The sequence below is a fragment of the Macaca nemestrina genome, chromosome 20, assembly GCF_043159975.1.
Source record: "Macaca nemestrina isolate mMacNem1 chromosome 20, mMacNem.hap1, whole genome shotgun sequence".
Classification (NCBI taxonomy): Eukaryota; Metazoa; Chordata; class Mammalia; order Primates; family Cercopithecidae; genus Macaca; species Macaca nemestrina.
The window spans coordinates 60,538,906-60,564,592 of record NC_092144.1 but is presented as its reverse complement, the minus strand read 5'-3'; the positions used below and the strand labels follow the sequence as shown (position 1 = coordinate 60,564,592).

The 25,687-nt window shown below is 54.4% G+C and overlaps 2 protein-coding genes across 3 annotated transcripts in view; both read right to left on the bottom strand.

Annotated features, from left to right (window-relative positions):
* LOC139360423 (myosin binding protein C2) overlaps positions 1–20,752 on the bottom strand; it is a 36,580-nt gene extending 15,828 nt beyond the window's left edge. The window contains exons 1-16 of the mRNA XM_071087537.1: positions 20,645–20,752; positions 18,405–18,494; positions 17,793–17,879; positions 17,060–17,208; positions 16,487–16,604; positions 15,681–15,729; positions 15,484–15,543; positions 12,499–12,695; positions 11,301–11,433; positions 8,414–8,538; positions 8,217–8,322; positions 5,933–6,105; positions 4,618–4,783; positions 1,861–1,967; positions 1,487–1,516; positions 811–950 (exon numbers count right to left, since the gene is read on the bottom strand). Of these exons, the coding sequence (XP_070943638.1) occupies positions 811–950; positions 1,487–1,516; positions 1,861–1,967; positions 4,618–4,783; positions 5,933–6,105; positions 8,217–8,322; positions 8,414–8,538; positions 11,301–11,433; positions 12,499–12,695; positions 15,484–15,543; positions 15,681–15,729; positions 16,487–16,604; positions 17,060–17,208; positions 17,793–17,879; positions 18,405–18,494; positions 20,645–20,663 (1,749 nt within the window). The 5' untranslated portion in view covers positions 20,664–20,752. The remainder of the gene's footprint in view (positions 1–810; positions 951–1,486; positions 1,517–1,860; positions 1,968–4,617; positions 4,784–5,932; positions 6,106–8,216; positions 8,323–8,413; positions 8,539–11,300; positions 11,434–12,498; positions 12,696–15,483; positions 15,544–15,680; positions 15,730–16,486; positions 16,605–17,059; positions 17,209–17,792; positions 17,880–18,404; positions 18,495–20,644) is intronic.
* Positions 20,753–24,658: 3,906 nt separating this feature from the next.
* Positions 24,659–25,687, bottom strand: part of LOC105497158 (DNA polymerase delta catalytic subunit) — a 45,106-nt gene continuing 44,077 nt past the window's right edge. For both annotated transcript variants that reach the window (XM_011767989.2, XM_011767987.2), the window contains one exon: positions 24,659–25,616. In XM_011767989.2, coding sequence (XP_011766291.1) covers positions 25,318–25,616 — 299 coding nt within the window. In that variant the 3' untranslated portion in view covers positions 24,659–25,317. The remainder of the gene's footprint in view (positions 25,617–25,687) is intronic.

Below are 25,687 nucleotides of genomic sequence, written 5' to 3'. Positions count from 1 at the left end.
GAGGATTACTTGAGCCTGGGAGGTGGAGGTTGCCGTGAGCCAAGACCATGCCACTGCACTCCAGCCTGGGTAACAGAGTGAGATTCCCCCTCTCAAAAATATAGATTTTTGATAGATAGATAGATAGATAGATAGATAGATACATACATACATACATACATACATACATATGATAGATACATAGATGATAGATAGATGATAGATAGGTACATTAGATAGATACATACATACATAGATACATTAGATAGGTACATAGATGATAGGTACATACATAGATAGATACATACATAGATACATACCTACATATGTACATAGATACATAGATACATAGATACATACATACATACATAGATACATAGATAGATACATAGATAGATACATAGATAGATAGATAGATAGATAGATAGATAGATAGATAGATAAGTGGGTAGATGTGTTTCTGGATGAATGGATAACTGGATTGGTTGATGGATAAATGGACAAACGGATTATTTACTGGATGAGTGGATGGCTGGGTGAATTAACCAATTAGTTGATGAAAAAATCATCAGCTGGATGGGCGGATGAGTTACTGGATGGCTGGAAGGCTAAACTGGTCGATCGTTTGATTAATTAACTGAAAGATGAGTGGATGGAAAGTCCACCGTGTACTAGGCCCACACCTGTGATGGGCAAACATAATCTCCAATCTTCAAAACAACCCTGTGAAGAAGGAATCATCACCCTCATTTTATAGAGGATGAAACTGAGGCTCAGGGGGAAAGAGACTTGCCTAAAGGGAGTCAGGACAGAGGGGCGGCCCCGACCCACCTCATCTCCCTTCAGCCAAGTGGCGACGGGAGGGGGCTCCCCTGTGATGGACACGTCCAGCCTCAGCTTGTTTCCAGCCACAACCACAATCGCATTCTCTGAGGTCTTCCCCGAGCAATCCAAGTGGATTTTTGGTGGTTCTGGTGGCACAGAAGAGATACGGGGACCCTGGAGGTGGGCCGCTGGGCCTTCCCAGTCGGCAGGAGAGGATCTCGGAAAAGTTGGGTTCCAACAGAGAGAGTCCCAGGGGTCCAGGCCCCCAACCCCTCCTCCCTGAGACCCTACAGTCTAGGCCCCCAGCCCCTCCTCCCTCATACCCAGGGATCCAGGCCCCCAGCCCCTCCTCCCTCAGACCCAGGGATCCAGGCCCCCAGGCCCTCCTCCCTTGGACTCCAGTCCCTCCTCTCTCGGCTGACCACCCCCACCCCCGTCTGTGGGCTCCCCGCCCCTCCTCCCTCCCTCAGCACCCCCCCGCCCCTCCTCCCTCGGCCATGCCCCTCCTCCCTCAGCCCCACTCCTCCCCCTCAGACCCGCCCCTCCTTCCTCGCCCCACCCATCCTCCCGCGCCCTGCCCATCCGCCCTCGCCCCGCCTATCCTCCCTCGGCCATTCCCCTCCTCCCTCAGCCCCGCCCCTCCTCCCTCGGACCCTCTCCCAGCGCAGCCCGTGGTGCTCACCTTGCTTGGGAACGTACTCCACCTTGATTTCTGGAAGACAAAGAAGAGTGGACGGTTAGGTCTAAACCCAGCAGGCCCCTCACCCCACCTTCACAGCCCAGAGGAAGAGGTGATGGGGTCTGGCAGTCTCCCTGGGAACTGGGGTGCTGGGGACAGGTTCAGGCCCAGGAGCCACCCCTCCTCCCAGGCGGCAGGCGGCGGTGAGTTCAGTGCTCTCCCTCCATCTTCTGACTCCAGCCATGAGCGGAACAGAGGCTTGCTGTCGTCCTCATTCGCACTCAGGGAACCTTAATCCTGGAGGGAGACATCCCGGGCCCTGGGTCTGGGAAGGTGGATCCTATAGCCCCCAGGGAAGGAGGAAGGGGCATCCTCACCCAGGAAGTTGAGCTTGGCCGAAAGCGACAGGGCGTAGCCGTCAGGCACGAACGTGTAGTCTCCCTCATCCTCTGGGCGGACGTCATCGATCACCAGCTTGTGGAACCTAAGGGGTGGGGGAGCAGGGTAGGGTTCGGGCCAGATTGCAATGGGGGACCACTATGGGACTGCACCGTCTCATCAGCTTCCCTCAGTGCAATTCACATGCCTGCATTCTTTTTTTTTTTTTTGAGACGGAGTCTTGCTCTGTCGCCCAGGCTGGAGTGCAGTGGCCGGATCTCAGCTCACTGCAAGCTCCGCCTCCCGGGTTCAGGCCATTCTCCTGCCTCAGCCTCCCGAGTAGCTGGGACTACAGGCGCCCACCGCCTCACCCGGCTAGTTTTTTGTATTTTTTAGTAGAGACGGGGTTTCGCCGTGTTAGCCAGGATGGTCTCGATCTCCTGACCTTGTGATCCGCCCGTCTCAGCCTCCCAAAGTGCTGGGATTACAGGCTTGAGCCACCGCGCCCGGCCACATGCCTGCATTCTTATCCAGGGCTTTGGAATGCTGCGGCCTATGTTCAAATCGGTAGCTGTGTGACCTTGGGCAAGTTACTTTTTTTTTTTTTTTTTTTTTTTTTTGAGACGGAGTCTCGCTCTGTCGCCCGGGCTGGAGTGCAGTGGCCGGATCTCAGCTCACTGCAAGCTCCGCCTCCCGGGTTTACGCCATTCTCCTGCCTCAGCCTCCCGAATAGCTGGGACTACAGGCGCCCGCCACCTCGCCCGGCTAGTTTTTTGTATTTTTTTAGTAGAGACGGGGTTTCACCGTGTTAGCCAGGATGGTCTCGATCTCCTGACCTCGTGATCCGCCCGCCTCGGCCTCCCAGAGTGCTGGGATTACAGGCTTGAGCCACCGCGCCCGGCCTGGGCAAGTTACTTAACCTCTCTGTGCCTCTGTTTCTTCATCTATAAAATAGGGGTAACGATACCAATCTACATGAAGGTTGTTGTAAAGCATCGAAAAAGGTGCAGTGGCTCACATCCCAGCACTTTGGGAGGCTGAGGATCAAGAATTGCTTGAGCCCAGGAGTTCGAGTAGCTGGGACTATGGGCGTGTAACACAACACCCAGCTAATTTTTGTGTTTTTCGTAGAGATGGGGGTTTCACCATGTTGGCCAGGCTGGTCTCAAACTCCTGACCTCAAGTGATCCGCCTCCCAAAGTACTCGGCCTCCCAAAGTACTAGGATTATAGGTGTGAGCCACTGCGCCTGGCCATTATCATCATTATTGAGACCACCAGCCAGCATGGTTCCCTACACAGAACACAGGGAACGCCTACATCCCACTAAGAGCTATTGCCAGGAAGACCTGGACAGCACGATGCTCTCCGGGCGTCATGGAGATTATCACGCATTCTGCAGGTAACCAGGTGTTTGTCTTAGGTGTCCACGTGCGACCTGTTGAATTCCAGCTTCTTGTTTTCTGAGCTGGCGCCCATGTGGACTGTTAGCAGATATGGCCAGAGACCTTTCTCTGCCCGTGTCCATGCCCTTGCAATGCGGCCTTGCAGCATCCCCATCAGGTGGTGGAGTCTGCTTCCCAGCCCTTGACTCAGAGCTGACCTGGGACTTTCCTTGCCCAACAGACTATGGCGGAAGTGGCATTGGACCAGTTTCCAGCCTGGGCCACAAAGGTCTTGTTTGCTTCCATGCTCTCTCAGGACCTCTGCCTCTGCCACATGAACGTGCTAGGCTGAGCTCACTGGAGGAGGAGGAGGTGCCACAGGGAGCAGCGTGCTGGGTGCCCAACTGTCCCAGCTGAGGTCCTGACAGCACCCACGCAAAGTCAGCAGGGCCCAGGTCCTGCCACCACAGAGGTAAGAATGAGGCCATCCTGGATCAGCCAGCCCCCAGCCAACCTGCAGACTCAAGATGAAATGAATCCTAATTTATTTATTTATTTAGAGAGAGGGTTTCACTACGTTGCCTAGACTGGTCTCGAACTCCTGGGCTCAAGAAATCCTCCTGCCTTGGCCTCCCGAAGTGCCAAGATTGTAGGTATGAGTCACTGCAACGAGCCCAATCCTCATCCTTTTAAACCTCTAAGTTTGGAGACGGGACAGGAGTGGTGGCTCACACTTGTAATCCCAGCACTTTGGGAGGCCGAGGTGAGTGGATCAGCTGAAGTCAAGAGTTAGAGACCAGACTGGCCAACATGGCAAAACCCCGTCTTGACTAAAAATGCAAAAATTAGCATGGTAGTGTGCACCTGTAGTGTCAGCTAGTCAGGAGGCTGAAGCAGGAGAATCGTTTGAACCTTGGAGTTGGAGGTTGCCGTGCAAGACTCTGTCTCAAAAAAAAAAAAAAAAAAAAAGAAAAGAGAAAAGAAAGGAAAAAAGAAAAGAAAAAGTCCAGGCGTAGTGACTCACACCTGTAATCCCAGCACTTTGAGAGGCTGAGGTGGGTGGATCACTTGAGGTCAGGACTTCGAGACCCACCTGACTAACATGGTGAAACCCCGTCTCTACCAAATACAAAAAAATTAGCCAGGTGTGGTGGTGCATCCCAGCTACTTGGAGGCTGAGGCAGGAGAATCCCTTGAACCCAGGAGGCGGAGGTTGCAGTGAGCTGAGATCGTGCCATTGCACTCTAGCCTGGGCAACAAGAGAGAAACTCCATCTCAATTAAAAAAAAAAGTGGGGGACAGCTTGTTATTCAACTAAAGCTAACTGCTACACACACCCTGCCCCCAGCCACTTCTGCAGCCCACACCTCACCTGCCTACATGGGAAATGGTGATCCTCTTGCTGGGCCGCACCTCGATCCCATTCTTATACCATTTGCCCGTCACTTTCTCATCAGACACCTCACACTTGAACACAGCCTGTTCTGCGGCCTTCACCGTCAGGTCCGCGATGTCCTGCAGGACCTCCAGCTGTTTCTCTGGTCAGGGAGAGAAAGACAGGGAGCTGTCACTACTCCAGTTGGTGCACAGACACTTGTGAGCACCCACTGCGTGCCAGGCGCTGGTCTAGGCACTGGGGATACCAGCCACGGACAACCCAGAAACAACCCACTGGCCTTGGGAAGCTCCCATGCTAGGGGGAGGCGGTGGAGAAAGAAACAGAAGAGGGAGCAAGGAGGCCTGAGGGAGGCAGGGAGGAATCCACCAGAGGATGAAGAAAAGCCTCCCCGGCATAGGGACCGGAGCGTGCAAAGGCCCTGAGGTGGCCAGGCACAGTGGTTCACACCTGTAATCCCAGCACGTTGAGGTTTTTATTTATTTTATTTTATTTATATATTTTTTGAGACGGAGTTTCACTCTTGTCACCCAGGCTGGAGTGCAATGGCGTGATCTTGGCTCACTGCAACCTCCACCTCCCAGGTTCAAGTGATACTCCCGCCTCAGCCTCCTGAGTAGCTGGGATTACAAGCACACGCCACAACGCCCGGCTAATTTTTGTATTTTTAATAGAGATGGGGTTTCACCACGTTGGCCAGGCTGGTCTCTAACTCCCGACCTCAAGTGATCCACCCACCTTGGTCTCCCAAAATGCTGGGATTACAGGTGTGAGCCACCCCGCCCAGCTTTTTCTTTTCTTTTCTTTTTTTTTTTTTTTTTTTGACAGTCTTGCTCTGTTGCCCAGGCTGGAGTGCAGTGGCACAATCTCGGCTCATTGCAACCTCCGCCTCCTAGGTTCAAGCAATTCTCCTGCCTCAGCCTCCCAAGTAGCTGGGACTACAGGTGCACGCTGCCACGCTCAATAAATTATAAAAATATAATTTTTTTGTATTTTTAGTAGAGGTGGAGTTTCACCACGTTGGCCAGGCTGGTCTCGAACTCCTAAGCTCAAGTGACCCACCCGCCTCGGCCTCCCAAAGTCCTGGGATTACAGGCGTGAGCCACCAAGCTTGGCTGGATTCAAATTGACTTTGAAGTTGGAGCCACCAGATCTCCCTGGTGGGCTGAACACAGGGTGTGTGGGAAAGAGAGGAGTCAGGAACAACTTCCAGACCGGGGGCCTCAGCAACCTCAAGCTGTGGGGAGAAGCATGCGCAGTACAGCCCCTGCCCCACCTGGAGGCCCCGTACCTTCCACAATCAGCTCGGCCTCACACTGGCCGCCATTGGTCATGACCTGATAATGACCCCCGTCCTCCTGGGTCACATCTGAGTAGATGAGGATGTGGCGCTTCCCGTCCTTCTTGAAGCGGTACCGGGCCTTGAAGGAATCCTCCCGAGTCAGTTCCACACCATCTTTCATCCTAGGTGGAATGAGACACGGAGCGGGATGTGAGGAGACAGCACAGCCTCGGACTGGGTCTTGGAGAGTCAGTCGGGGGCCCACGCAGAGGGGTCAGAAGGCAGGTCCCCAGAGAGAGGAGACATACAGGGTGGTAGAGGCATCCTGAGTGGTGGAAGGGTCACAGGTCAGGTGAAGGGGAGTGAGAGGGCCAGGCACAGTGGCTCAAGCCTGTAATCCCAGCACTTTGGGAGGCAGAGGTGGGTGGATCACCTGAGGTCAGGAGTTCGAGACCAGCCTGGCCAACATGGTGAAACCCCATCTCTAATAAAAAAACACACAAAATTAGGCAGGTATAGTGGCGGGTGCCTGTAATCCCAGCTATTCAGGAGGCTAAGGCAGGAGAACTGCTTGAACCCGGGAGGTGGAGGTTACAGTGAGCCAAGATCACACCATTGCACTCCAGCCTGGGTGACAGAGTAAGACTTTGTCTCAACAAAAAAAAAAAAAAAAAAAAAAAAAAAAAAAAAAAAAAAAAGGGCAGCGTGGAGAGAGAGGAGGAGGTCACAGGCCACACACAGTTAATGGCCTCAAGGTATTGGCTGGAAGTCAGGGGACCCAAAAAGATGTCACAGGCAGAGGTCAGCACAGAGGAAGTCCTAGGGTCTCAGAGAAACATCACATATTGAGGCCTCTGCCAGTGGTTTTCCCTGTCCAGGGCACTCTCCCCTTCTCTCTTCACTTATATCTCCGCATCATTCAGATCTCAGCTCAATTGTCATCTCCTCCAGGAAGCCTTCCCTGACCTCCTGAGTCCCTTCCTCCTGGGAAGCTGTTACAGAATCCATTACTGCTCCTTTCAAACCAGTCTCAAAATGGAACTTTTATATGTATGTATGTGACGACTTGACTAATGCCTATCTCTGTCTCCTAAGCACACACACGCACACACACACACCACCACCACCACCACCACTATCACCAAATTAGCAGATTATAAATGCTGTGAAGGTAGGTACCATGTTGACATTTTTTTCTCCCCATTATATACCTGATATGTAGAAGAGTACCACCACACAACAGGTGCCTGATAAATATTGGTTGGGTTGGTGAATAGGTACATAGATGGATGAATGGATGGGTAGATGGTGGGTAAGTATGCAGGTGAGTGAGTGAGTGAGTGGATGGATAGATCTCTGGATTGATAGGTCAATGGATGACTAGATGGCAACATAAATGGAAGAGTGGATATATGAATGAGTAGATAGATGAATGGGTCAATGGGATGGATGGATGGATGGGTGGATGGATGGATGGATGGATGGATGGATGGATGGATGGATGGATGGTTAAGTAGATGGATGGATGGTTAAGTGGGTAGATGGATGGATGGATAGATGAGTGGATGGATGGATGGATGAGTGGATGGATGGTTAAGTGGATGGATGGATGGATGGATGGATGGTGAAGTAGATGGATGGTTAAGTGGGTGGGTGGGTGGATGGATGGATGGATGGATGGATGGATGGATGGATGGATGAGTGGATGGATGGTTAAGTGGATAGATGGATGGATGGATGGATGGTTAAGTAGATGGTTGGATGGTTAAGTGGGTAGATGGATGGATGGATGGATAAGTGGGTGGATGGATGGATGAATGGACGGATGGTTAAGTGGATGGATGGATGGTTAAGTAGATGGTTGGATGGTTAAGTGCGTAGATGGATGGATGAGTGGATGGATGCATGGATGGATGAGTGGATGAATGGTTAAGTAAATGGATGGATGGATGGACAGATGGATGGATGGATGGATAGAGTAGGTGGATGAGTGGATACATGGATAGATGGACCAAGGGACAGATGATTGGTCAGATGAATCAATATTTAATGGAACAGTGGAGATCAGGAAAAGGATGCTGAAGAGGATAGGATGGGTAGAGGTCAGAAATTCTAGAAACAATTTTAGGTGAAGGTAAGGATTTATAGAGAAAAGCTGAGATCTCCTGGGGGTGACTACTGAGTAAAGGTCAGAAATCTCCAAGAGAAGTCGCAAGAGGTCCCATAAAGATCAGGGCAGAGGCAAAGAAGCTATGTGCACCTGTATGGAGATCAAGGATCAAGGGTCACTTACCACATCACCTGGGCACCCTCTTCTGACACCTCCACTGCCATTTCCACCCGGTCACCCACAAACACCTGCTGGTCCTCGAGAGGTGTGATAATCAGGACTGGAGGTTCTGTGGGGCAGGGGGACAGGAGGTCAGTCATTTCAGGACCCCCTCCAGAGTTCCAGTCCCTCTCCAGGCTCAGGCCTGAATCCAGCCTCACCTTTGACGAAGAGCTCAGTGAAACACTTCTCATCCTTCACGGCTACTTCATAGGCAGCGTCATCCGCCAACGTGCACTTGTTGATGGTGAGGATTCGCTTCTTACCAACGTTCTCAAACACGTACCTGATGCAAAAGTCTCACCTCAAACCAGGGCATGTAGCATCCACCTAGCCCTGGTAACTCTGCTCACCTGTTGTCAAGGCAAGTCTCTCTCTCTTAGACCCAAATTGTGTGGAAAGGGATTGAGAGCCCAGTTTCAATTATTCATTTATTTGTATTTATTTTTGAGACAGGGTCTCACTCTGTCACCCAGGCTAGAGTGCAGTGGTGCGATCAGAGCTCACTGCAACCTAGACTTCCTGGGTCCGAGCGATCCTCCCACCTCAGCCCCTGAGTACCTGGGATCACAGGTACATACCACCATACCCAGCAAATTTTTTTTTTCTCTTTTCTTGGTATCTTCTAATTTTTTAATTTTTTTGTAGAGATGGTATCTCACTATGTTGTCCAGGCTAGCAGTTCCTATTATTTGAATAAGTATGGCGGGACCGGTCGTGGTGGCTCACACCTGTAATTCTAACATTTTTCAGAGTCTGAAGTGGGCAGATTGCTTGAAGAGTTCAAGACCAGCCTGGGCAACATGGTAAAACCTCATCTCTACCAAAAATACACCCAAAAAAATCAGTCAGATGTGTTGGGGCACTCCTGTCATCCCAAGCTACTTGGGAGGCTGAGGCAGGAGAATCTCTTGAACCCGGGAGGCAAAGGTTGCAGTGAACTGAGATCTTGCCATTACACTCCAGCCTGGGCAACAAGAGCGAAACTCCGTCTCGCAACAAAATTAATTAATTAATTAATTTTAAAAAGGTTGTCTTGTGATGTGTTTGTTGTTGTTGTTGTTGAAACAGGGTCTCACTCTGTCACCCAGGCTGGAGTGCAGTGGCGAGATCTCAGCTCACTGCAACCTCTGCCTCCTGGGTTCAAGTGATCCTCCTGCCTCAGCCTTCCAAGTAGCTGGGACCACAGGTGCCTGCCACCATGCCCGGCTAATTTTTGTATTTTTAGTAGAAATGGAGTTTCACCATGTCGCCCAGCCTGATCTCGAACTCCTGGGCTCAAGCCATCCGCCCGCCTCAGCCTCCCAAATTGCTGGAATTATACATGTGAATCACTGCATTCAGCTATTATAAATATTTGTTTGAGTGACTGCAGAGTGTCTTAGTATGAAACTACATTTTCGTTGTTTTCCATTCTTTGCTATGATAGCAAATGCCTCAGCAAACATCCTTGTGGCTAAATATGCACAGTCATGATAACTCCTCACAATACCTACCTAGGATTGCACAACCTGAAGACTTTTTTTTTTTTTTTTTTTTTTTGAGACGGAGTCTCGCGCTGTCACCCAGGCTGGAGTGCAGTGGCCGGATCTCAGCTCACTGCAAGCTCCGCCTCCCGGGTTCACGCCATTCTCCTGCCTCCGCCTCCCGAGTAGCTGGGACTACAGGCGTCCACCACCTCGGCCGGCTAGTTTTTTGTATTTTTTAGTAGAGACGGGGTTTCACCGTGTTAACCAGGATGGTCTCGATCTCCTGACCTCGTGATCCGCCCGTCTCGGCCTCCCAAAGTGCTGGGATTACAGGCTTGAGCCACCGCGCCCGGCCAACCTGAAGACTTTTTAATACATTACCCTTAGGGAGACTCGCCAAATTACATTCCCACTAGCAACATTTGTGTTATTCTTCTCCAGCACTGGGTTTTAGAATTTCGCAAGGTTTTGCCCATTTGGAGAGCAGAAACACTGTTGTTAAATTTTCTTTTTCTTTTCTTTTTTTTTTTTTTTTTTTGACAGGGTCTCACTTTGTTGCCCAGGCTGGAGTACAGTGCAGTGGTGCCATCATAGCTCACTGCAGCCTCAGCCTCCCAAGCTTGGGCAGTCCTCCTGCCTTAGCCCCTCGAGCAGCCTGGACTACAGACGTGTGTCACTGTGCCTCGCTAATTTTGTATATTTTTTGAAGATATGTGGTTTCGTTATGTTGGCCAGGCTGGTCTTGAACTCCACTCCTGGACTCAAGCAGTCCTCCCACCTCGGCTTCCCAGAGTGCTGGGATTACAGGTGTGAGCCACCACACCTGGCCTCATCTATGTATACTTTTTCTTTTTTTTTTTTTTTTTGAGACAGAGTTTCGTTCTTATTGCCCAAGCTGGAGTGCAATGGCATGATCTCAGCTCACTGCAACCTCCGCCTCCCGGGTTCAAGCAACTTTCCTGACTCAGCCTCCCAAGTAGCTGGGATTATAGGTGCTACAGACATGTGCCACCACACCCGGCTAATTTTTTGTATTTTTATTTATTTATTTTTTTTGAGACGGAGTCTCACGCTGTTGCCCAGGCTGGAGTGCAGTGGCGCGATCTCGGCTCACTGCAAGCTCCGCCTCCTGGGTTCACGCCATTCTCCTGCCTCAGCCTCCTGAGTAGCTAGGACTACAGGCGCCCGCCACCGCACCCGGCTAATTTTTTGTATTTTTAGTAGAGACGGGGTTTCACTGTGGTCTCGATCTCCTGACCTTGTGATCCGCCCGCCTCGGCCTCCCAAAGTGCTGGGATTACAGGCTTGAGCCACCGCGCCCGGCCTTTTGTATTTTTAGTAGAAACGGGGTTTCACCATGTTAGCCAGGCTGATCTCGAACTCCTGACCTCAGGTGATCTGCCCACCTCAGCCTCCCAAAGTGCTGGGATTACAGGCATGAGCCACTGCGCCCGGCCTGTACTTTTCATATAGAGGTGAGTGTGCCCTTTCTAGTTAAGAGTGATGGGCTTTGTCTCTGGGCATTCTCTCTGGACTGGGATCTCCCCGGTACAGGGACCGCCCCCCCACCCGCACATACTTGCTGCTTGGTTTGATCTCCTGGCCGTTCTTGAACCACTTGAGGGGCAGGTCTGGGTCGCTGATCTCTACCATCAACTTGATCTTGTTGCCTCTGTCCACTTGGTAGGCTGGATCCAGCTTCTTTGTGAATGCTGGAGATTGAGGCATACAGAGGGGATGGAGGCACATGGTCCTCACTCCCCTGGTCATCCCCTGAGGCTCCACATCTCCCTCCCCAGGCCACGGGCTCTCCAAAGTCAAAGTGAGGAAGTCAGGAGGCCTCCTATGAACTTAGAGATCCTTGAGAACTCCTCTGGTGGTGATGCAGGGCAGGGGACCCCAAACTGGGACTTAGCCTGCAACGGTTCTTGGCTTCACCCAGGAAAGAAGTCAAGGGCAAGCCAGTGGTAGGTAGAAGAAAACAGATTATTTATTTATTTATTTATTTATTTATTTAGACAGAGTCTCACTCTGTTCCCCAGACTGGAGTGCCACGGTGTAATCTCAGCTCACTGCAACCTCTGCCTCCCCGGTTTAAGCGATTCTCCTGCCTCCGCCTCCCAAGTTGCTGGGATTACAGGCATGCGCCACCATGCCCGGCTGATTTTTGTATTTTTAGTAGAGACGGTGTTTCACCATGTTGGCCAGGCTGGTCTCGAACTCCGGACCTCAGGTGATCTGCCCTCCTCGGCCTCCCAAAGTGCTGGGATTACAGGCATGAGCCACCGTGCCCGGCCTGAAAACAGTTTTATTGAAGTGGCAGTGTTACAGCCCCCTGACTGCTCCTGCAGAACAAGGCTACCCCAGAGACAGAGAGCAACGGCTCAGGGCAGACCTGAAGTCAGATTGATACCCACTTTTAATTACTTATAGATTCAGGAGAGGGTTATATGGAAATTGCTAGGAAAAGGATGGTAACCTTTGGGTGGTCTGGTCGTTACCAAGGAAAGGAGCAGTAACTCCTGGCCGTTGCCATGGCCACGGTAAACCGACATGGCACACTGGTGGGCATGTCTTATGGAAAGCTGCTTCCACCCTGTCCCTGTTTTAGCTAGTCCTCAATTTGGTCCAGCGTCCGAGGCCCACCACTAGAGTTGGGTCTTGCCTCCTACCTCATTGGGACCTTGAAAACATAGGTCCAGGGTCCAATCATCAGATACCCACGAGGCTAGGGGTCCCTGTGTGCAAGGCCCAGCTCCCCCCAGACCAGGGCTGACCTGCACTCTTCTTGACCTCGACCTTAGCCTTTTTCAGCCGCTTCAGCATGCCCCGGAGGTCGGTGATGCCATACTGGAAGGCGATTTTCTCGTACTCGCTCTTCTTTGCCCCTTTCAGGAGCTCCCAGATCTCCGGGGGGATGCCTAGGTCATCGTCATCTTTCTTTTTCTTCTTCTTCTCTTCCTCCACCACCTCCCTGGGGTTGGGGGAACGGACAGGGGCCATCAGGGAGTGAGGAGGGGAGGATGTCCTTCTGCCTTCTTCACTCATTGGCTCTGTGACTCACCCAAGCCACCTTCCCTTTAGGGGCCTTATTGTTTCCCACCTGGTCCATTGCCCCAGCCTCTTCCTGGGGTCTCCTGGCCTCTTCCCGGCACGGTCCCCACTGGGTTTTTTGTTTTTTGTTTTTTGTTTTTGAGACAGATTCTCACTCTGTCGCCCAGGCTGGAGTGCAGTGGTGTGATCTCGGCTTACTGCAAGCTCCACCTCGGCTCACTGCAAGTTCACGCGATTCTCCTGCCTCAGCCTCCTGAGTAGCTGGGATTACAGGCTCATGCCACCACTCCCGGCTAATTTGTGTGTTTTTAGTAGAGACGGGGTTTCGCCATGTTGAACAGGCTGGTCTCGAACTCCTAACCTTAAGTGATCCACCCGCCTCGGCCTCCCAAAGTGCTGGGATTATAGGTGTGAGCTGCCGTGCCTGGCCCGCGGGGTATTTCTTTACATTTATGTATTTATTTATTTTATTTCCATAGGTTATTGGGAAACCGGTGGTGTTTGGTTACATGAGTAAGCTGTTTAGTAGTGATTTGTGAGATTTTGGTGCACATATCACCCAAGCAGTACACATGGTACCCTATTTGCCCTCTTTTTTCCTGTGGGGTATTTCAGTGGCTCTCCCTTTCATGTTCGGAACTCTCCCGTGGCTCCCCACTGCCCTCAGGAGGAAGCCCCAGCCCTGCGCCTGGCAGTCACGCCCCAGCTACTTCCATCACCACTCACAAAGCCACCTGAACCAAGCTGCTTGTCTCTTGCTGAACACTTCAGCCTCTCTCCTGCCTCCCAGCCTTTGCACAAAATGTTTCCCTACCTTCATGACGTCTCCCCACCTTCTCTTCCTCCTGGACTCCTCTTCATCCTACAAGACCTAGCACCAAAGTTCCCTTCTCCCTGAGGCATTCCCTGTCCTCCAAGGCAGTGAGTTGCTCGTGCTCTGGGCTCTCACAGGCCCCGGTGGGACCCTCTCTAAAATCACACCACATAGTCTCAGTCTGTGTCCATGTCTATCGGACCAGACCCATTTCCCAAGGCAATGAGTGATCTCACATCAGGGACCCAGTCAAACTGTTCTCTCTCCCTGGATCTCAGCCCAGGACCTAGTAGACGGGAGGCCTCGGAAGATGGATGATGGGTGAGGGAGTGACTGAATGCATGGACGGAGCCTGGGAGGGAAGGAAGGAAGGGAAAGGAACAAAGAGAGGATAGATGTGGAGGTGAATGTGGGGACATGAATATTTGAATTGATGTAGAGAATGGTGAGTAAGTGGGCTGATAAGTAGGTGGGTGGGTCAATGGAAGGGTGGGTGGGAAGACAGGCAGATGGGTTGGGGGAAGACAGGTGGGTGAGTGGATGGACTGATGGGTTGATGAGAACTGACTGCACAGTTGGGTGAATGTGTTGATGGGAAGTGGCCAACGAAGCGGCTGGCTGGCTGGAGATAGAATTGATCAGCAAATGTAATTGTCAGGGATTTGGTTATGGGGATTGACGGGCAAGTGAAGATGGATAAGTGGGCCAGCAGATAATGAGTATAAGATTGCCAATATTTAATTTTGTTTTGTTTTTGAAACGGTCTCACTCTGTTGCCTAGACTGGAGTGTAGTGGTGTCATCATGGCTCACTGTAGCCTTGATCTCCTGGGCTCAAACTATCCTCCTACCCCAGCCTCCTAAGTAGTTAGAACCACAAGCACATGCCACCATGCCCTGCTAAGTTTTCTTTTTCTTTTTTTTTTTGTAGAGTCAGGGTCTCCCTATATGGCCCAGGCTGGTCTTACACTACTGGGCTCAAGTAATCTTCCCACACTGGTTTTCCAAAGTGCTGGGATTATAGGCGTGAGCCACTGCGCCCAGACTTTCAATCATTTTTACCTACAGAACATCAATTTCACATAGTTCAATCTAACAGAAGGCTATCTGTGTGGATGGCTGTGTCAACTGCCCACCTCTTCATTGGTGAACTCAGACACCTATTCATGACCCCATCCATTCATCCTCCACCCCATCCAACCATCCACTTCCCCACCTACTGAGGCACCCATCCTCCCACCTCTCCACCACCCATTCATCTGTACCATCCACCCACCTTCCCACCTGTCTATCTGCACCTGCATCTCCCAACCAAATCCAACATCCCATGCACCCGTTACTCATCCACCTACCCATGTAGCCTGGCTGACTGTAATGGCAGATGGGCAGGTAAACAGGTGGGAAGATGGTGGTTAATGGAAGGATATGTGGGCAGATGGATTGGCAACTGGGCAGGTAGGTGGATAGATGCATTAGTAGATGGATAAATAGGCAACTGGTTGGATGAGTGGGTGAGTGGATGGATTGGTGGGTGGAAAGTGGATGGATGGATGGGAGGGTGAGTAGGTGGAGGAGTAGGTGAACTAGAGCCTGAGTGAACAGAAGCGTGGGTGTGAGAATGGTGGATTAAAGGGTGGGGAGGTGGGTGAATTCGTGGCAGATGGTTGGCTGGGTGGGGGTGTAGGTAGGGGTCTGGGTGAATGGGTAGATGGGTGAATGAACAGGCAGCCTGATGGGTTGCTGTGTTACATAGTGGGTGAACAGGGAGTGAACAGATGGAGGTGGTAGAGGGGTAAGAAGTGGGTCCAGGAGGAAGCAACAGGCCATGGAGCTTCACCCACCACCTCCTCCCCTTGAGCCCCATCTCCCCTCTCTGTGCCAGGTGCGGGGCTCACCTCTTCTTCAACAGGCCGCTGAAATCCAGCTCACCTGCAGTATCCGACTTCCCTTCACCCCTGTGGCCATTGAGAGGGGGTGTGAGTATTGACCCTTCAGATTCACCCCTTGCCTTCCCCAGTCCTCCCTTTTTCCCCTCCCAAGGGAGAGCTTCCCACGGTCCTTGGGACCCTGGTAAGGGCCTGGGGTCACTTACATACGCTTGAAGCTCTCTAGACTCTGCCCAGAGGCATCCTGACGGGGTGCTGGGGAGAGGTGATGAGAGAAGGGAAGGTGAGTTGGAGGCCAGGCTTGATCTAAGACTGAGAGCCCCTCTCCAGGCCTGCACAACCTCTTCCAGGCCCCCTTTTCTCCATCTCTTGGACCAGCACACTCTCACTGAGGCCTGGGCATCCTCTAGTTCTAGACCAGCTCATACTCATTTTCCCACTGCCCAGCTCCACCCTCTCTCAGCAGCCTATACTCCCGCACCTGGGCCAGCTTGTCTTTCTCCCTAGGCCTGGACAATCTCATTTCCTGTGCACCCCACATTTAAGCCCTCACACATTCTGGGCTGCAGACCCCCAGAGCCCGTATACCCTCAGGGGTCCATATATGTGCCCTCAAATCCGTGTAATTTCCTGTTAATCCTGTACACCCTCACCCTAAACCTATATGCCCTTATTCTCTAAATCTGGACACTCTCTAAACCTGGACACCCTCCTCACTTCCCAAGGCTTTATGCCTACTTTCTTGAATGTGGAATGTGTGTAACTCACCTCCTAAGCCTTTGCATGTGCATCCCAAGACCCTGAACACTTTCAACCCCCAAATCCAGACCTCCTCCCATGCTAAATCTCCCTGAGTTTGAATACTCTGACCCCAGAATCTGCACTCCCTCCTCCAAAAACCTGTGCCCACCTCATGCCCATGCCTATGCACTCTCCCAACACCTGGCTGGTACGTCTGTCCCCCACTCCCCAGGCACAGAACCCTTTGTTCCCCCACCCCCCACCAGCGTACCCTCCACGTCGATGTTGAAGCCACAGCTGTCGCAGGTGTCCTTGGCTTTGACCTCGAGGCGGTAATCCCCACGATCCCCCAGTACCACCTTCCCGATGTGCAGCTCCACGGTGTACACCTGGGTCCAGGGCCGGGGGTGTGGGTGCACGGGACCACCCTCTAGAGCCACCCCATATTTCTCAGAGTCCACTCATAGCTCTATCTCCAAGTCCTTACCCCCACCCCACAGGGGGGCCAATGGAGACCGAAAGGGGGCTCAGCATCTGATGGCCAGCTCTGTCTCCTCACACCTGACCCATGGGGACTTCTGGGGCCCATGTCCCTGGCTCCCTCAGGCATTGCCGGGAATGTACATGACCAAGCCCAGATACATCCCCACCCAACCCCAGGCATCCTCCCCTCTGCCTCACACAGCCTCTCCCCAGCAGCCCGCACAACCTCCATCCTCAGAGAGCCCACTCTCCATCCCGGCTCCAGGCCCACAGCGATGCCTCAGGCAACAGCAGTTCTGAGGAGCACGTCCTGCACAAGCTCCACTCCCCCCGCCGGCCCTCTGGCCCACGGGGTCCTCACATTGCTGGCGGAGTCGTGGGACTCCTTGAAGGAGAAGCGGGCTCCACTCTTGCTGCCCAGCTCCAGCCACTTCCCCTTGAACCACTTGATGGTCGGTTTGCCCGGGAGCTCCTTCCCGTTCACCTTGGCCACGATTACTGTGTCCTTCCCTACATGGGGTGGGTAACAGCGGGGAGTGGAAGGAGGCCCAGGAAGGAAACTAAGGCTCTCCAGAGGGAGACTGAGGGCAAGACCCTGGCTCCTCCACCCTCAGACCCAGGACTCCAGGCCCCCCAGCCCCTCCTCCCTCAGACCCAGGAGTCCAGACCCCAGCCCCTCCTCCCTCAGACCTAGGAGTCCAGGCCCCCAGCCCCTCCTCCCTCAGACCCAGGTGTCCAGGCCCCAGCCCCTCCTCCCTCAGTCCTAGGAGTCCAGGCCCCAGCCCCTCCTCCCTCAGACCCAGGAGTCCAGGCCCCCAGCCCCTCCTCCCTCAGACCCAGGAGTCCAGGCCCCCAGCCCTTCCTCCCTCAGACCCAGGAGTCCAGGCCCCCAGCCCTTCCTCCCTCAGACCCAGGAGTCCAGGCCCCCAGCCCCTCCTCCCTCAGACCTAGGAGTCCAGGCCCCCAGCCCCTCCTCCCTCAGACCCAGGTGTCCAGGCCCCAGCCCCTCCTCCCTCAGTCCTAGGAGTCCAGGCCCCAGCCCCTCCTCCCTCAGACCCAGGCCCCTGGCCCCTCCTCCCCCAGGTTCCCCTCACCAGTCTCCACTGATACAGAGTCCGGCTTCTTCAGGAAAATGCCAGTAGGCTCCTCTACAGTCGGGGACTGGTCCTCGGGTGGGGCTTCTGCTCAGGGGACAGGATTAGGATGAGGAGGTCTGAGATGGGCTGAGGAGGGGACAGTGGGCTGCTTTGGGGAAAGGACTTAGGGACAGTGAGGGACCCTCTGCTCAGAAACCAAACATCATGGGGATTAAATGGCTTTTCCTGACCTGGGAAAGGCCACCTGTCACCCTCTTGGCTGTGTGACCTTGGCCAGGCTCCCCCACCCCGTTGGGCCTCGGTTTCCTCATCTGTGGACTGGAGGGCACTGAATGTGCCTTTGGGGTGGGAGAGGTTTAGAGAGACTGGGGCGGAACTTGGTGATCAGTCAGTCAGTTGACCAGAACTGATGCCAGCCGAGGGGCTGGGCTCTGCCTGGGGGTGCCAGGGAGCCCCAGGAGGGCTGGGAGCATGGGAGGCGTGGGTCAGCCCTGGGGCTGTGTGGGGACAGATTCAGGGACAGAGGCTAGGGGAAGGCCGGGGGAGGTGTAGAGGGGAGGACGGAGATGAGAAGCCAGGTCGGCTGAGCCCGAGGGAACACCTCCTCACCTTTGGGGGCCTCTGCAGGAGCCTCCTTAGGGGCAGCCTGCTTGGGGGCTTCTTTGGGGGCATCTTTGCCCTTAGGGGCCTTTTTGGCCGCTGTAAGGTAGGGGATAGTCATAGTTGAGCATGCGGTCAGCACACTCCTCCCTCAGACCCAGGAGTCCAGGCCCCCGGCCCCTCCTCCTCCCTCGGACCCAGGAGTCCAGGCCCCCGGCCCCTCCTCCCTCGGACCCAGGAGTCCAGGCCCCCACCTTAGGTATAAATTTATCTCAGATCTGAGAGTCTGTGGGATCGGGTTTCCCTTGCCCCCAGCAGGCCCTGCCCCATCCGTCCAGGCCACTAGACCCTGACCTTTTGGGTCCAAGGGTATAATTAGCTCTCCCTCTGGGCTGGAAACTGGACACCTGGTGCTGACCGCAGCATCCTTCCCCTGCCCTGCCTCCTGTTCCTTGCTGGCTGGGTCTGCAGCTACAGTAGGGGCTGGACCCACCCCACAACCTGCTTGGCCTGAGGCCAGCGGACCAGACATCCCAGGAGGGGGTCCGCCCAGCGGTGCAGGATTCCTTCGGTGAGTTCCTCATAGAGAGAAAGCCTCATCTCCATAGAAAGTGCTCCCCAGTCCCATTCAAAGAAGGTCCCCAAACCCCACAGAAAGGACCCCATTCCCTATATGAAGAAGCCTCGCTAATTCCTACACAGGGAAGCCTCAGTGTCCACAGAAATCAGGCTCCCCCATCCTTAATACAGATACTTCCCCTGTGACTCCATGCAGATGGGAACCACTAATCTTTATATCCACAATCACCCCATATCCTACAGAGAGGGTCCCTTGGAATCTATTTTTTGTTTTTGTTTTTTCCCAGCAGGGTCTCGCTTTGTCTCCCAGGCTGGAGTGCAGTGGCAAGATCTGGGCTCACTGCAACCTCCGCCTCCCAGGCTCAAGGGATCCTCTTGCCTCAGACTCCCAAGTAGCTGGGACTACAGGCGCACACCCGCAAGCCCAACTAATTTAGTATTTTTTGTAGTGATGGGGTTTTGCTTTGTTGGCCAGGGTGGCCTTGAACTCCTGGGCTCAGGCGATCCACCCACCTTGGCCTCCCAAGGTGCTGGGACTACAGGTGTGAGCTGCCGCACCAGGCCATTTTTGTTGTTGCTGTTGTTGCTTGTTTTTTAGAGACAGGGTCTCAGTCTGTCACCCAGGCTGGAGTGCAGTGGTTATGATTACAGCTCACTGCAGTCTCAACTGCCCAGGCTCAAACGATCCTCCCACCTCAGCCTCCCAAGTATCTGGGACTACAGGCATGCACCACCACACCTGGCTAGTTTTTAATTTTTTGTAGAGACAAGGTCTCGCCATGTTGCCCGGGCTGGTCTTGAACTCCTGGCCTCAAGCAGTCCTCCTGCCTCGGCATTCCAAAGTGCTGGGATGACAGGCATGAGCCACTGCACCTGGCTCCCTCTGAGTCTTCACTCAGAGAAGTGGACCAGACCCTGCCCAGAGGATGCCACCCCCGGATGTGGAGAATCCAATCACATTCGAAGACCTCCCAGTCTGGCCGGGCGCAGGGGCTCATGCCTGTCATCCAAGCACTTGGGGAGGCTGAGGCGGGTGGATCACCGGAGGCTGGGAGTTTGAGACCAGCCTGGCCAACATGGCGAAACCCGTCTCTACTAAAAATTCAAAAATAGCCAGACATGATGGCACATGCCTGTAATCCTAGCTACCTGAGGCAGGAGAATTGCTTGAACCCAGGAGGCAGAGGTTGCAGTGAGCCGAGATTGCACCACTGCAGTCCAGCCTGGGTGACAGAGCGAGACTCCATCTCAAAAACATAAAAAACCCAGTCTACACACACAGGATCCCCATCTCCATCGAGCAAAAGGAACCCAATTTACAACCAGAGAATCCCCATCTCCACCAGAGATGCCCCCCAATCACTTATAGAAAAAGAAACCCCGTCCCTGCTGAGTGAAGGGGATCCCTCACCCCAACAGATACGAGACCGACCCCATCTCATACAAGGAAGGAAACTCCTGTCACAAACGGAAGGGGACCCTCTTCCCCATGCAGAGTGGAGACCCTCGCCCTAAACCGATGCGGGAACCCCCATCCCCCACAGCAAAGGGAGCCTCCTCCTCACACAGCGAAGGCTCCTCCTTCTCCCAACCCTACAAAGAGAGGGGCCCCAAATCCCCATTCAGAAAAGAACAGCCCCATCCCCACAGGGAGGGGGTCCTGGCACCACCTGGTTTTGCCTCAGGCATGTCGGGGGACCTCCTCCCGCTCCTCTGACCGCAGCCGCGTCCCGCTAGGCCCTAGGGAGGACAGGTGGGCCCCTAAGGGGAGCCTTTTAATGAGTCCTGAGACTCCCAGAAGGCTCCGGGAGGCATCAGACCATAGGGCCGCCCCACATTCCGCCCGCATGTTCTAAAGGGCGAGAAATAACAGCTGGACCTAGGGAGATGGCTGAGAGCCCGGCCCCCAGGGAGGAGGGGCTGGGGCTCGGACACCTGGGTCTGAGAGAGGAGGGGCTGGGGCTCGGACACCTGGGTCTGAGGGAGGAGGGGGCTGGGGTTCGGACTCCAGGATCTCAGGGAGGAGGGGACTGGGTGCTTGGACCCCTGAGTCTGGGGGCAGAAGCAGCTGGGGTCCCAGATTCTTGGGTTCCCTAGAAAGGACGAGCGCCTGGACGCCTGGGTCCCGGGAGGAGGAAGAGGAAGAGACTAAGGGTCTCAAGGGGGCAAGGGCTGCGGGCCAGAGCTCTGGCATGAAGCAGGCGGGGGAGGGACAGGGTCTAGGAAGCCATTCTTAGCATCTGCAAGTCAGGAGTTTTCGGGAAACCGGAGCCGGGAGGGAGGGTCGGGTTTCCCAGCCTAGGCAGGACGGCGGCGGGGGGAGGAGGTCCCTGCGCCTCCGGGGAGGGCGCCGGGACTCTGGGACTCGGGAGTTTCGCGCCCCGCGCGTTGGCAAACCCGAAGAGCTGGGGCCCCGGCCATCTGGGACCCCGGACTGGCCGCCGCCCCTCCTGGGACCGCTCCGCGCGACTCTTCCCGGAGTGCGCACTGCGGGCACCGGACGCGGGTAGGGGGTGGGCGTCCCCAGCAGGGGCGGGTGGGAGGCTGGGAAGGCCCTGGAGGGCTGCCCGGACGTTGGCGCCCTTCCCGGCAAGGGGACCTGTGACTTTCTGAATGGGGTAGCTCTGGACGCGGCGGGGAGCCGAGGGGCGGAGCCTGGGGAGGGGCGGGGCTTGGGGACGCCAGGTGTTGTGGGGAGGAAGGAGGGAAAGGGTGTTGGGGAGTTAGGGTTAAGGCGGGGGACTGCCTGGCTAGTAACGCGGCGTGAGGGACCCGGTGTGAGGAAAAACAAGTCCCTCACCTTTTTCTTCCTGTACATCTTCCCCCTCCTCCTTTTCCAAAACCCCCTACGAGCCGGAAACTTCTCCGCCTCCAGGGAGGGTCTAGCCAATCCGACGTCAGCCCCGCGTGATGTCACGGGTTGCCAGGCAGACTGCCACTGCGGTCCCTAGAGCCCCGCTAAGCTGGGGAGGGGCCCAGGCCTGCAGTGCCGCGGCCACCTGAAGCCTCGCGCCCCTCGCGGCCCCCCGAGGGCTCAATTCAGAGGGAAGGGGACAGAGACCCAGACGGAAGGGGAAGCGAGGAGGTGGAGCACTTCAATTGGCAGGAAGAGAAGAAGACATAAAACAAACGGAACCCCCTGTGCCTGCAAGTCAAGTCTCTTATTTCTCGGCATTCAAGGTTCAGACAGGTTTTGCTGTATAGTCTCTTTGTGATTTGTTTGTTTCTGAGACAGGGTCTCGCCCTGTCTGGAGTGCAGGGGCACGATCACGGCTCACTGCAGCCTCAACTTCCTGTGCTCAAGTGACCCTCCCTCCTCAGTAGTTCCGAGTAGCTGGAACTACAGGCATACACCAACACACCCCGCTCATTTTTTTATTTTTTTGTAGACGGGTAGGGAGGGGTCTCACTATCTTGCTCAGGCTGGTTTCGAACTCCTGGACTCAAGCGATCCTCCTGCCTCGGCCCCCCAAAGTGTTGGGATTACAGAGCCCCCGACCAGCATATAATTGTCTCTTTGAACTCCTCTCATCATCACCCGTGATGTCACGGTGTCTCTGAGAGCCAGCGGCCCCAGTGGAGGGGCAGGATTGCAGTCCCTGACAAAAAGGTCCCAGGAGGTTTGTCTACCTCGATGTGTCTAATTTTATTGCACATTTAGGGTAACAATGACAGCTCTTGTAAAAAGTACCTTCTTCGTTGCAGGGGGCCCTGGGAAGGACGTTTTACCTGCCCTTCCTCCCTCCTCCTCCCCACTCATTCTCTTGAGGGCAGGTCCCAGCCTGGGCTCTGCCACCAGCTGCTGTGTGCCTCCACATGGACTTCTCCTGTCTCTGGGTCATTGGTATTTCTTCCTCCTCCTCCTCCTCCTCCTGGGAGTCAGGCGGTGTCAAAGGCTCAACAGGGGCTGCAACAGCTTTTTTTTTTTTTGAGACGGAGTTTCGCTCTTGTCGCCCAGGCTGGAGTGCAGGGCACGAACTCAGCTCACTGCAACCTCTGCCTCCCAGGTTCTAAGCAATTCTGCCTCAGCCTCCCAAGTAGCTGGGAGTACAGCCATGCGCCACCACGCCCAGCTAATTTTGTATTTTTAGTAGAGACAGGGTTTCACCATGTTGGTCAGCCTGGTCTTGAACTCCTGACCTCAGGTGATCCACCTGCATCGGCCTCCCAAAGTGCTGGGATTACAGGTGTGAGCCACCGTACTGGGCCAGAAAGGCTTTTTGAGATCTTCCTCCTCCTTCTCTCTGTTTTTCACAGAAGGCACAAACTAAGGTTGGGAAGCAGCAAGTCATTCAACCTAGATCCACCTGTCCACCCGGGCTCCAGGACCTCTGGCCTCTTGGCCCTCAGCCTTTGACACTCCCTGGGGGTCACAACCAGTGCTCCATAGTCCACCCAGGCTTCAGTTCCAGCTGGGTTTATACAGTGATCTAAAGCAAACGGGCTTGAGAAGCTGCTGGGGTAAGATAGCCAAGGATGGCAGTGACTGGGGCAGACTGGAGAACAAATACCCCATTAGGAAAGGCTACTGTCCTCCCGTTCCAGCTCCCCACCCCCCTCCAAAAACTGGCCCACTCTCTCCAGATCGTCCAAAGTTTTAAGTGAAGGCAGAAATCTGGGTGATGCAAAGTCTCCCTATTTTGAATGGTCTGCTGTTTTTTGTTGTTGTTTTCAGATGGGAGTCTCACTCTGTGGTCCAGGCTGGAGTGCAGGGGCACAATCTAGGCTCACTGCAACCTCTGCCTCCTGGGTTCAAGTGATTCTCCTGCCTCAGCCCCCTGAGTAGCTGGGACTACAGGCACGCGCCACCACGCCCAGCTAATTTTTGTATTTTTAGTAGAGACAGGGTTTCACCATGTTGGCCAGCACGGTCTCAATCTCTCAACCTCGTGATCCGCCCACCTCAGCCTCCCAAAGTACTAGGATTACAGGCATGAGCCACCGTGCTCGGCCTTGTTTTTTGTTTTTAAGACAGTGTCTCACTCTGTCGCCCAGGCTGGAGTGCAGTGGCACGATTACAGCTCACCACAGCCTCGACTTCCTGGGCTCAAGAGATCCTCCCACCTCAGCCTCCTGAGCAGTTGGGACCACAGGTGTGCACCCCCATGCCCGGCTAATTTTTTTTTTTTAATGTTTTGTAGAGATGAGGTCTCATTATGTTGCCCAAGCTGGTCTTGAATGTCTGGGTTCAAGCCATCCCCCTGCCTCACCTTCCAAAGTGCTGGGATTACAGGTGTGAGCCACTCCCAGCTGATGGTCTGCTTTAATGTGGATCCCTCACACCTCCACCGCCAAATGCTACTTTGAACTAAAGAGACCATCACCAGGGACCGGGGCCTGGGTTGGGGGGCAGGGGGTGACCACCTTGAGACCTCTGGTTAGAAATGACGTGGGTGGGGAGCTGCCATGATCACCCAAAAATCAGTCATGTAGCCAGAGTGGTCCTCAGCATGGCCATAGGGAGGGCCACCAGGAAGGGTAGGGTCCCCATGAGAACTCAGTCTTTGTGGGGTCCCTGAAAGGGCATATCAGATGGACAGCCTAGAAGGTCTCAGATGTGATTAGAGGATCCCAGATATGACAAGGGTGTCCCTGACAGGGCCCAGACAAGACACATTTCACTGACTTCCCCATCCCCCCGCACCCCAGACCTCTCAAGAGTGATTTCAGACATGACAAAAGGATCTCGGAGGAGCCCTAGATGTGATTGGGGAACTCCAGACACATAAAAAGGGACAGCAGAATGGTTCCAGAGAATTGGGGGATCTCAAAGATGAGGAGACAGATGTGGCAACACAGCCATAGATGGGCAAAGAGATCTGAGATGACAACAGCTCCCAGAGGGCCCCAGACATGAGGAGGAGATCTCAGATCCGACAAGAGGGCCCCCTGGACCGGGCTCAGGGTTGCCAGCAGGGCCCCCACCCCAGATGAGATTGAGGGTTTACAGACACACGGGGATCTTAAAAAGGTCCCAGGCCTCACTGGGGAATCAGGTACCACAAGAAAATCCCAGAGAAGCTCTTGGGATTCTGGAAGAACTGCTACCCTGCCTCCCCTAGTATAGTGGTCCATAGGTCCTGTCACCCCAAACCTGAGGATCCTGGGGAGTCTGTACATGACAAAGAAATCCCAGAGGGACCCCAGATACAAGTGGGGTATCCCAGACAGGCCCGGGCTGGGCTTGGGGATTATGGCAGGGCAGCACTCCCCCTACCCCCAAAAGGTAGGGATGCATAAGTCATATCAGGTAGGGTGTGGGGACGCCCTTTTTCTTCCAGGGGGATCCTGGCTGGGACGTGAGGTCCCCCAGCAGCTCCACAGGTGGGAGCCTCGGGTGTGCTCAGGCCCGGCGGGCTGCAGGAAGCAGCGCGCTATCGAACTGGTAGGTGAGCTTGCGCTTGACCTTGCGGATCTCGCCGGTCTTGGCGTAGTTTCGGAGGGCGCGTGCCAGCTTCTGGTAGGTCATGCGCTTGCGGTTCCCCTTCTGCTGGCCCCAGCGGCGCGCCAGGAGCTCCTTGTGCTTGGAGGAGAACTGGAAGACGCCGGCGCCCTGCTCCACCCACCACACGCACTCACGCATGTCCCCGCGCGTCAGCAGCCCCAGCAGGAACTGGTACAGGCGCAGCTTCTTGCGGGTCCCTGCGGTGAGGTCGGGGGCACGCGTTAGGCGAGGGGTCCCTAAGGCCCCGCCTTCCCCATCCACCCTCCTC